Consider the following 12,378-nt stretch of genomic DNA (forward strand, 5'->3'; position numbering starts at 1 on the left):
GAAAATGTATAATAACATACCCTGTAAAGTGATGTTGACTGCACTGCTGAACTCTCCTGATCCAGACTCACACCAGTACACTGCAGTATGTGACTTTAACATGTAACTGATTTTACATGTGGATCCAGTCATTGTCCTACAGTCAGAGTTCAGTCGGCCGTCCTCAGTGAACTTCTTCACTCTCCACTCAGCAGAGTTTCCCTCACAGGTCAGTGAGACAGAGTCAGAGGTGAAGTGTTGCACTCTGTCAGGACTCACTGTGAGAGACGCTGCTGAATGAACATCTGGAAACATGCAGGGAGGAGACAAAGCTCACAGATGTTAGGATTAAAATATCACAGTGAAAATGTTCATTTGCTTCCTGCAGATCAGAGCTAATATTTCAACAAACTGCAAAACGTGCTTGAAAACCAAATAACATTATTTTGTCCATCCATTCGCTTATCCTGTTCAGGGTCACAGGGGAGCTGGAGCCTATCCCAGCTGTCATAGGGCGAGAGGCAGGGTACACCCTGAACAGGTCGCCAGCCTGTCACAGGGCTAACACAGAGAGACAGACAACCTTTCACACTCTTATTCACACCTATGGGTAATTTAGAGTAGCCAGTTAACCTAACCCCAGTAAGTGCATGTCTTTGGAATGTGGGAGGAAACCCACACAAGCACAGGGAGAACATGCAAACTCCACACAGAGAGAGGGAGAGGCCTGGGCCAAGGTGGAATCAAACCCTTCCAGATGGTATTCTAACTGTGAGGCAGCAGTGCTAACCACCGCGCCACCGTGGTGCCCAACATTATTTTGTGTTGTTTTAAATTTTTTGTACATTCTAAATAAACAATTTTATCATCTGTTATTTGTTAAATGAGAATCCATTATCTTTTTACCTTTGTCAGAGTTGTTAACCTGCCTTCTGAGTTAGATTTTAATGAGCTGAATTTTAGTAAAAACTTGATGGATAAAAATGATGACATAACATCAGCTTTTTGAAAGGACAGAGAGAAACAAACTGAGCTGCAGACCAGACAAACTTTGGTTCACTGTGATCAGTGTGATACTCTGGGTCTCCTCTTCCAGCTCTACAGCAGGGTTATTATAGTTAAAGAAAACGAATGAAATAACGAAAACTGAAATTGAAAAAAACATTGTCGTTAACTGAAATAAATAAAAACTATAATTAAAAGGAAAAAAACGATAACTAATTAAAACTGAATTGTGAGTTTACAAAACTAACTAAAACGAACTGAAGTTATCGATAAACTGACTTTCATTTACTTTTTTTTTTTTTTTTTTTTTTTTTTTTAAGTCTTGTGGATTGATATGAAATCATTTTTTCCGCTCTCCGAGTTTAAGCTGGGAGCGCCATCAGACAACTGTGTGAGTGCGTGTGCATGTGCGTGCTCACCGCGCTGGTCCGTAAAGTAATGGCTGCGGTCTGCCGAGAAAGAGTCCCGTATGGAGGTTCTTTGAGTACAAGAGCACAGATAGAATCGAAAGTCTTGTTGTGGATGATAAAAAATGTGCGGAACATTTCTCAGTCAGGAAAAACCAGCAACATCAAAATCCACCTGAGAAGCACAACGGCTACAGAAACCGCTCTGATCCTACGAGGTAACCTGGCCTGCGCCTCTGGAGAAACGGGACTGCTTGTCGGGTCCATGCAGCCCAGAACGTTGTGACTAAACTGTTGCGTCCTTGTGCGTTTCCGGCTACTTTATCAGTGACAGAATAACAATCAGGAATAATAATCAAAGCATCAATATAAGGACTCACAACTGTCAGCAAATTCCTGGTAGGAGACTGCTGAAACTATCAGGATGGACATGAAGGAATGAAGAAAGTGAAAAAAAATGGGACAATTATGTTTGCAGCCAACAAACTGAGCACAAAGAGCGAGGACCAAAAAAGAAGTCCCAGCCTGCGCCGCATATAAAACACCTGCACACGACCACAAGGTAATTAACACACACAATCCAGCTACACAAGCATAAATGTGGACATGAGGTCGGCAATTTCTGTAGGTTGTGTACAGAGGCCACAAAGACCCTGCAAGTTTAATTAGCGAGCATCTAACCAAGCTAGCTCCAAAACAGAAGCAGCTTCAGGTGGTGAGAACATCAGGATGCAGCTGGATTTGAGCTTTGACTCCTTCAAAGAGTTTGTTTTTGTCAAACACCACATGTAGGTGTTGTTAATCTACTGCACTGATGCTGAACTTTATTGTGGAGTTTATTGAGTTTGGGAATTCATGTTTTTCTTTGTTTCTCCCTGTTGATGTTCATGTGTGTCCTTAATATTACACACATTCAGCACGTCTCATGAACAGTTGGTTATTGAATATATTTCTTTAAACGGTATCTTTTGTCAAGTTTTCATTACACAATAGTCACTTTTGCGCCTTGAATCTTGCACCTGATTAGGTATGAAAATACTAAAACTAATACTGAAACTAACTGAAACTAAGCATGAAACCAAAAATAAAAACTAATAAAAACGAGAAAAACCACTCTGAAAACTAACTAAAACTAACTGAATTAGAGAAAAAAAGTAAAAACTAACTAAAGCTGAACGATAATTTAAAATCCAAAACTATTATAACCCTGCTCTACACACATATCCTGCTGTGTGTGTCTGTCCATCAATGATGTAGGAGTCCTGTGCAGTCCCATCAGGTAGCAGCTCATAACTGTAGGATTTCTCTGATAGATCAGGAACAGCTTTATACCAGTAGAAGCTCCATCCTGCAGACGGATGTTCAACCTCACAGTTCAGAGTTACTGAGGCTCCAGGACTCAGCCATGATGGAGACACAGTGAGGACAGGTTCTGTTGGAAAGTAATTAATTGTTCACTCTCATTATTTTCTCGCTGCTCTTTTCATTGGTTGTTGTTTCTATTTGAAGACTTTTATTGATTCTATTATATTTTAACCTGGTGTTGCAAAACAATATTATGAAATAAAAAAAGATTTTTTTGCAAACAGTTTTGGTAACTATTAACTAGTGATTGATTACTACTAGGAACAGTACCTGTCCCCAGTATAACCATTTATAATCAGATCTAATCTCAGCCTTCACTGGTTGATGATGGCTCTCTTACAGCTATAGCAGAGAAGCTTTGCTGAGTTACTGTTAATAGTCACAGCTCAGTAATAATAATTGTTTCACATGTAACTCCAAGAATGCAGAGCAGCTTTCTGGGTCTGTAATGAATGTAATGTTTTACCAGGCAAACGTGTTAAAAGAAATATTTTCTAGAGCTGGTCGGTTCCTGAATCACCAAAGTTAATGAGTCAAATCTTCCTGAATGTGAATCATGAATCACAAAGTGAGTTCCCATTGTTCCCAATGGCTTCCTCTTTGTTATAATACCACTAAGAGCTGACTGTAAAATATTTAGTAGTGAGGAAATTTCATGACTGAATGTATTGCATCCTACCACACTGCCACGCTAGAATTCACTGAGCTCCTGAGAGCGACCCATTCTTTCACAAATGTTTGTAGACGCAGTCTGCATGCCTAGGTGCTGGTTTTATACACCTGTGACCATGGAAGTGACTGGAACACCTGGATTTAATGAGCTGGATGGGTGAGTGAGTACTTTTGGCAATAACGTGTATTTCTGAGGGTAAGCATCATACCTAGTGGGAGGAGCAACTGGTTTAAAGGGAGGCTGTTACAGCAAGGGTAATTTGTGTATGGCCACTAAAAGGCTGCTGAGTTATGAAGGAACTCAGTTCAGTAACTTTGACCTTCTATATAGAGTATATATAGTGTTTTTCCCCACTTTTAGTTTTTGTCAATTTTTATTTATTTATTTATTTATTTGTAAATACTCCTTGTTTTACACTTTGAGAGGTGACAAAATAAATGACATGCTAAGAACATCGTCTGTGCCTTCATTCTTTGCTTCACCTGTTGGGAGAAGTTTAAGTGTAACAGTATTTACATTTAAGTTTTCGTTGAGCTGTATATTTAAACTTGCTCTTTTGCACCACCTAGTGGTGGACTATAGAAAGTACAATTGTTTGTAGCTTGTGTTTCCACCCGAGCCCACTGTACCGATGCACATGCTATGCGGGCTGCGGCGGCTGGTTAGCTCCACACAGAGAGAAAGAAACGCGGAAAGTTGATAAGTGAAGAAAGAAGGGAGAAAGAAGGTGGAGAAGAAAAAACTAAGATCGTTAAGGATTGTTTAGCCCCTCCTGGATGTCAGTTCACGAGGTTTGTGTACTTATATGTTTTATTATCTGTGATTAATATCTTCGTTGACTGACACAAAGTACAAGAATGAGTTTTGATATGGTATTTTTTTGTTGTTTTCTTCTGTCGTGAGCAGTTCTCACGGGTTGTGAAGACAAGAATAAACCCTGTTTTATGATTCTACGTCGTGCGCTCGTTAATCCGTGAGGGTGCTACAGTGAGAACTCTTCTGCTCCGCGCTGGTAGATGAAAGGACGGTGCCGACAACAAGTAGCAGAGGCGCCACGGTCAGTCACGGCTATGCACAACAAGGACACAGCCATCGCAGGAAGGTTCAGGGGCCCCCAAAATAAATGTCGCCCCAGTTAAAGGACTTACTTGAGTTACTTACAAAAAATTGACTGTTAAAGGAATTAAAACCAGCTTCTCAGTATTGAGGAGCAAAGCAAAGGACTTGAATATTTTCTCATTGTTACATTTCTACCGCTTGAGTGACTGATATTTATATAGTATTAATTTGATGTTGTGATAAGTAATCTGTGCAATGTGCATTCACTGTGTTTAAGTAAGTGCCAGAAGATACAATATTAATGGCTTGGTAAAGACGTGATTTAAAGAGTTGCAATAATTACTGTGTTTTAAGATCACAACAGTCAGTTCAAATAAGACCAATATTCATTTACTCCTCCTTACCAAATCAAATTCAGGCTGCTGTAGTCAATCCTGCACTTAAGGTTAATTTAAGAGTAAATAATAAAATAAACTCCAACAATGGCAGAGTTCGAGGCTAATCCAGAAGTTAATGAAGATGGTGACGTGGAACAACTTCCTGCAGATGAAGAATTACAAGCAGCAAAAGGCACAGCTGATGATGTCTCTACTACCTCACAAAGGGCACAAAGGAGCCAAAGAGTCCGTACGCTGACGGAAAAGGGCCAAGAACTGCACGATGAGCACAAAAGGAAGGCTGCATATCGTTTCAGTGTGCGCTATGAGAAGTGGAAAGCTGTTGTTAAGGATGCCAAAGGAGCCATAGATGGTCAGTGCTCAAAGGGTCTGCTACAGGAACATGTCTCCAAGGTTTCAAGTGCTTCTAAAGATGTGAATGCTGCCTATGTAGAGTTGAGACACATTGAATCTCCAGATAATGATACAAGACGGAGAATGGACGCGTGTGAAGCCATAACAAAGACAATTATCGGAGCACTAGCAAGGTGCCCAAGTAGAGCTGAAGTTCAAGGAGATGAATGCTTGAGGGAGACTGAGTCTATATCTAAGTTAGTAGCCTCAGACAGGATAAGTGTAAGGTCAGACAACACTAAGCTCTCCTCTCGTTCAAGAGTTTCCACTAGACACTCCAGCAGGCTCTCGGATAAAAGACAAGATGCAGCTGCTGAAGTTGCAGCAAATGAAGCTGCGCTGCAAGTTCTGCTTGAACAAGAAACTCATATGAAGGAAATTGAAAGACAAGAAACAGAAATAGCACAAAGACAGAGAGCTCTAGAAGCTAAGCGCAGAGAAGTGGAGCGACTTGAGACAGTAAAAAGGCTAAATGCAGCAAGGGCTCGACAACAGGTGTATGAACAAGGTGAATGCTCAGATGAAGAAATATACAGCCTACTTCATCACAGCTCTGACAAGAAACATGAAGTCAAGTCTGGAAACAATGACTCACATTTCAACCGGTGTCCTTCCCCACAAAATGTGACACTCCAACAAGAAGTGAATACAACAGACCTGGTCAAGGCATTTGCAGAATCTCTCAGTGTAAGTCGTCTTCCAGCACCAGAGCCAACAATATTCAGCGGTGATCCTATTAGATATAATGATTGGAAGATTTCCTTTCAGACTCTAATCGGCAGAAAAAATATACCAGTTGAAGAGAAGACTTATTACCTGAGAAAGTATGTAAGTGGACCTGCAAGGAAGGCAATAGAAGGATACTTTCCGCTTGGCACAGAGTCAGCATATTATGCAGCATGGACAGTTCTCGAAGAGAGGTATGGCAATCCCTTCCTTGTAGCCAAGGCCTATAGAGATAAACTTGATGCATGGCCCAAGATAAGCTCTAAGAGCAGTATGGAACTTCAAGCGTTTGCTGACTTCCTCTGCTGCTGCAAGACTGCCATGTCACAAATGAAGGGCCTTGAAGTGCTCAATGACTGCAATGAAAACCAAAGGATGCTTGCAAAACTCCCAGATTGGCTCATTTCACGGTGGAACAGAAAGGTTATGGAAGTGCAAGAGGAGAGCCACACCTTTCCAACCTTCAGCCAATTTGTGGATTTCATCTCACGAGAAGCCAAAATTGCCTGTAATCCCATAACATCTCTTTTCACTCTGAAATCAAGTGAAATTGAAGGAGCAAAAACACCAAAGAACAGAAGCCATGGAGCGAAGGTACTGGCAACTAACTCAAATGAAAGATCTGTCAGTACTAGTTGTATGTACTGTGAGAAGTCAGGTCACAGCCTGCTTAAGTGTAGGAAGTTCATGAGTGAAAGCATTGATGAGAGGTTAAACTTTGCTCGAGACAAGCAGTTATGTTTTGGCTGCCTGAAGTCTGGTCACCATTCTAAGGATTGTGAGAGCAGAGCAACATGTGATACATGTGATAAAAAACATCCAACATGTCTTCATGACAATCGTACCAGAAAAGAAAGAACAATGAGAAATCAAACCAACAGTGACAGCACAAGACAAAGAAACCCAGACGCTTCACAAGACAACAGTTTCACACCAACAACAAGTGAAGCAACATCTAACAGAGTCGCACAGAATGTTGATGACACTCACACCTCCTCCATTGTTCCAGTATGGGTGTCAGCTGAAGGTGAGCCAGAGCGCGAAGTTCTCGTGTACGCGCTTCTTGATACGCAGAGCGACACGACCTTTATTCTTGAAGAAACGGCACGAGCTCTGCATATAAAAGGCGAATCAGCTCAGCTAAGGCTTACCACCATGTCTTCAAGAAACACAGTTGTGTCCTGTTTCAAGCTCTCAGGTCTACAAGTAAGAGGGTTTTACTCAAATAAGACAATTTCCCTACCTGTAACGTATGCAAGAGACTTCATACCTGCAAATCGAGATCACATTCCAACCCCTCAAACAGCCAAGGCATGGCCTCATCTTGAATGCATTGCAGATGAGCTTGCTCCAATACAAAGCTGTGATATTGGCCTGCTGATTGGCTACAACTGCCCCCAAGCACTTGTTCCTCGTGAAGTTGTGTCAGGAAATGAAACCCAGCCATTCGCACAAAGGACTGATCTGGGGTGGAGTATTGTGGGTTATGGCAATCCATGTCTCGATTATGGAGATGGCTTTGGAGTGAGTCATCAAGTCGTTGTGAAGCAAGTGGTGCCTGATGTTCAACCCTATTCAAACATCACCAACAAGGTCCACTATGTTTACAGAACTCAGATAAGGGAAACGGTCTCTTCTACAGAGGTCCTAAAAATGTTGGAATCTGACTTTGTTGAGAAGGCTTCAGAAAATGTAAAGGTCTCTCAAGAAGATCTCAGATTTCTAACAAAGATAAAGAAGGGCATTAGGCACAAGGAGGATGGTCATTTTGAGATGCCACTCCCATTCAAGAGCGAAAGGCCTAACCTGCCAGATAACAAGGCATGTGCTATTCATCGTCTCAAATGTTTAGAAAGGAGGCTGAAGAGGAACAAGCAGTACTACATGGATTACAAGAATTTCATGGATGAGATAATAGCCCATGGGGATGCTGAAAAGGTTCCAGACCAAGACACTGACAAAAGACCAGTTTGGTACATCCCACACCATGGGGTGTATCATCCACAAAAACCTGGAAGGATTCGCGTCGTCTTTGATGCCTCTGCTAAGTTCCAAGGCACTTCACTAAATGACCATCTTCTGACTGGTCCAGAACTAACAAACACCTTGCTCGGAGTCTTGTGTCGCTTCCGTAAAGGCCCAGTGGCCTTCATGTGTGATATTGAACGCATGTTCCACCAGTTTCACGTGCGTGCTTGCGACCAAGATTACCTACGGTTCTTGTGGTGGGAGAACGGCGACCTTGAAACTCCATTCACAGTCTACCGAATGAAGGTACACCTATTCGGTGCAGCATCGTCTCCAGGTTGCGCCAACTATGGTCTCAAGCACCTTGCAGCTGAAGGAGAAGGAAGTTTTAACGAAGAAACCATCAAGTTCATCAAAACCAACTTCTATGTTGATGATGGACTAGCAAGTGTCGACACTGAAGATCAAGCAATACAGCTTGTCAACGAAGCACGCAAATTGTGCAGCACGGGCAACCTTCGGCTGCACAAGTTTGTCTCAAACAGCACCCGAGTTTTAGCTTTGCTTCCAAAGGAAGAATGTGCTGCGGTTGCCAAGGACCTTGATATAGCATTTGAGGCAGTGCATATGGAAAGAGCACTTGGCGTACAATGGTGCGTGGAATCAGATCAATTCCAGTTCCGAGTGGTTGTCAAGGAAATCCACTCACCCGAAGAGGAGTATTATCTACAGTTGCCTCTGTGTTCGATCCATTTGGGTTCGTGTCACCTTTCATTTTGCTAGGAAAACAAATTTTGCAACAAATGTGCCGAGACAAGCTCAGTTGGGATGAAGCCTTACCTGATAGCCTTCGTCCCCAGTGGGAGTCCTGGCTGCGTGAACTGGGAAACCTTGCAGAGGTAAAGATTCGCAGATGCTACATCCCTCCGAACTTCAAGCCACAACACTATGAGCTTCATCATTTTTCTGATGCGAGTGCATCTGGATATGGCATGTGCACTTACCTGAGGGCAGTAAGCCCATCCGGCGAAGTTCACTGCTCCTTGGTGATGGGAAGATCGAGAGTTCCACCATCCAAAGTCACAACTATTCCACGGCTTGAGTTGTCGGCTGCCGTTGTTGCCGTTCGCATCAGTGACATGCTGAAAAGGGAATTGGAAGTGGAAATCTCAGAAGAAAGGTACTGGACTGACTCCAAGGTGGTACTCGGATACATCAGTAATGAAGCCAGAAGGTTTCATGTATTTGTTGCAAACCGTGTGGAACGCATCAAACAAAGTACAGAGTCAACACAATGGTGGTATGTAACCTCCGAAGATAATCCAGCAGATCACGCCTCAAGAGGCCTTACAGCAAAACAACTTGTAGCCTCAAACTGGTTCAAAGGTCCAGATCTTCTCTGGCAGAAGGTCATAACCAGTGGTGAAATCAAGGTGGGAGAGTTATCGAACAGTGACCCAGAGGTCAAGAAGGTTCAAGTCCACAAGATACAAGCAGAAGAACAAAGGTCACTGTTGGATCGGCTACACAAGTTTTCAGACTGGTTGAGAATGATTAAGGCTGTTGCCAGACTCAAGCGCTATGTCAAGGAAGTGAAGGATCACAAGAGGTCATGTGACATTGTCACCCTGCAAGAGAGAAAGGAAGCAGAGGTAACAATAATAAGGATGGTTCAAGAAGCGGCGTTCGCTCAGGAAATAAAAACCTTACAACATCATGAAGTGATGCAGACCAATGACAGGGTCAACAAGCTACACAAGTTATGTCCATTTCTTGACGACCATGGCATTCTTCGGGTAGGCGGACGCTTGATGCATGCTGCCTTGCATCCTGATGTCAAGCATCCTGTGATCCTGCCAAGAAACAGTCACGTGACTGCGTTACTCGTCAAACATTATCACGTGAAGACTTACCATCAAGGACGAGGAATCACTATGAATCAGCTTCGAGCTAACGGATTTTGGATACTTGGATGCAGTAAGATTGTTTCATCCTGTATCTATAAATGTGTAAAATGCAGGAGGTTCAGAAGACCCACAGAGCAGCAGAAGATGGCAGACCTCCCGGAGGACCGGATGGAAACTGCACCACCATTCATCTACTGTGGGATGGACTGCTTCGGTCCCTTTTTTGTCAAGGAAGGCCGCAAGGAGTTAAAGCGCTATGGATTGCTAATCACCTGCGTGTGCTCCAGAGCAGTACATCTCGAGATGCTTGATGATCTGTCTACAGATTCCCTCATCAACTCTTTACGTGCATTCATAGCCATCAGAGGTACAGTTCGACAAATAAGGTGTGATCAAGGCACGAACTTTGTAGGCACCAGAAATGAGTTTGTTGAAGCATTTAAAGAAATGGATCAAGCAAAACTGGGAAAACTGGACTGCGAGTTTCTCATGAACATCCCAGCGTCAAGCCACATGGGTGGCGTCTGGGAGAGACAAATCCGCACCATAAGGAGTGTACTCACATCAATCCTGGAACAATCAGGCAAACAACTCGACAGCTCCTCTCTAAGGACGTTCCTGTATGAAGTCATGGCAGTTATCAATAGCAGACCATTGACTACTGACCAACTGTGTGATCCATCAAACCCAGAACCTTTAACACCAAACCACATACTAACCATGAAGTCCACGATCGTCTCCCCACCTCCAGGAAGGTTCGTGAAGGAAGATCTTTACCTCCGTAAGAGGTGGCGTCGTGTTCAACTCCTCACCAACACTTTCTGGCCAAGGTGGAAAAGAGAGTATTTGTTGAATCTCCAGAGTAGACAGAAGTGGACCAAAGAGCGTAGAAATGCTAAGGTCGATGATGTTGTCCTCCTGAAGGATGAGATAACTCCACGCAACCAGTGGAAGTTGGCAAGGATCATTGAAGTTTACCCTGGTAAGGACGGAAGAGTGAGGAAGGTGAAATTGTTGATAAGTGATCCAACTCTGGACAAAGAAGGAAAACGTACCTCCAAACCTGTTCATCTGGAGAGACCAATTCAGAAGATAGTCATTCTGATAGAAGCAGAAGATTCTCAGCCTCACTCTGCCTAAAATATAGTTCATACTTCTTAATTCATAAGCAATTCATTATTTCATTGTTAATAGTTTGTTCCTTTAAAATCACAAGTGATTGGTGGGAGTGTAACAGTATTTACATTTAAGTTTTCGTTGAGCTGTATATTTAAACTTGCTCTTTTGCACCACCTAGTGGTGGACTATAGAAAGTACAATTGTTTGTAGCTTGTGTTTCCACCCGAGCCCACTGTACCGATGCACATGCTATGCGGGCTGCGGCGGCTGGTTAGCTCCACACAGAGAGAAAGAAACGCGGAAAGTTGATAAGTGAAGAAAGAAGGGAGAAAGAAGGTGGAGAAGAAAAAACTAAGATCGTTAAGGATTGTTTAGCCCCTCCTGGATGTCAGTTCACGAGGTTTGTGTACTTATATGTTTTATTATCTGTGATTAATATCTTCGTTGACTGACACAAAGTACAAGAATGAGTTTTGATATGGTATTTTTTTGTTGTTTTCTTCTGTCGTGAGCAGTTCTCACGGGTTGTGAAGACAAGAATAAACCCTGTTTTATGATTCTACGTCGTGCGCTCGTTAATCCGTGAGGGTGCTACATTAAGAAAGAACCCTGCAGCATCCACACTGGATCAAAATTATACATACAGCCCCAAATACATACACAGCCACTAAAATTTGGTTAAATGCCCCTTAGTGAGTTGCACCCTCAACCAGACACTTTTGGTAGCCAGCAAGAAGCTTCAGGCACAATTCTGGATAGACTCTTGTCATTGTGGCCAAATAGCTCAATCTTTCTCATCTGAACATAAGATCTGACCATCTTTAGAAAGCATTTGGCTCGTCCATGTGAGCCGCTGCTAATGTCAGTCAAGCTTGAAGGTGTTGATTTTGAAGCAGGAGCTTCTTTCTTGATCAGCACCCTCCCAGTCCATGGTGATGTAAAACTCACTTCACTGAGGGCAGTGATGCTGGTGTTCCAGCAGATGAGCATTGGTGGTTCTTGGGTTGTTCCTACATCCTAAACAAATTTCCTCTCAATTTGGGTTTTCTTCCAAAGCTTGGCAAAGTGGAACTACCAGTTGGAGTCAATCATGATCACTAATGAGAAGTTAATAGGCCTTGGCCAGTTCAAAGAAATTGTTAAAGCCGCCAAACTACCATGGCATTCATGCCCATGAGGAGTGATGAAACCTTTTGATCACAATTGTAAGCTTTCATAGAGCTATCTAAGGCTGCAACAATTTACCGAGTAACTGAATTATAATAGTTTAATGCACAACTCTGTAGAGCTCACCATGTGAGTCTTTTACACACATTAGTGACTAAAAAATGAGCTGCAATAATGTATTCAGGGACATGCGCATGAATAAAGAGTATTAC

The 12,378-nt window shown here is 42.6% G+C and overlaps 2 protein-coding genes across 2 annotated transcripts in view; one reads left to right on the plus strand and one right to left on the minus strand.

Moving 5' to 3' along the window:
• LOC115797058 (high affinity immunoglobulin gamma Fc receptor I-like) overlaps positions 1 to 12,378 on the minus strand; it is a 60,374-nt gene that overhangs the window by 31,062 nt on the left and 16,934 nt on the right. The window lies entirely within an intron of this gene.
• Positions 10,059 to 11,593, plus strand: LOC115796956 (uncharacterized). Its single transcript, XM_030753455.1, has 2 exons — positions 10,059 to 11,399; positions 11,515 to 11,593. The coding sequence occupies exon 1, from the start codon at positions 10,082 to 10,084 to the stop codon at positions 11,018 to 11,020; it is 939 nt and encodes a 312-aa protein (XP_030609315.1). The 5' UTR covers positions 10,059 to 10,081; the 3' UTR covers positions 11,021 to 11,399; positions 11,515 to 11,593.

Source organism: Archocentrus centrarchus, chromosome 18 (assembly GCF_007364275.1).
Source record: "Archocentrus centrarchus isolate MPI-CPG fArcCen1 chromosome 18, fArcCen1, whole genome shotgun sequence".
NCBI classification, from domain to species: Eukaryota; Metazoa; Chordata; class Actinopteri; order Cichliformes; family Cichlidae; genus Archocentrus; species Archocentrus centrarchus.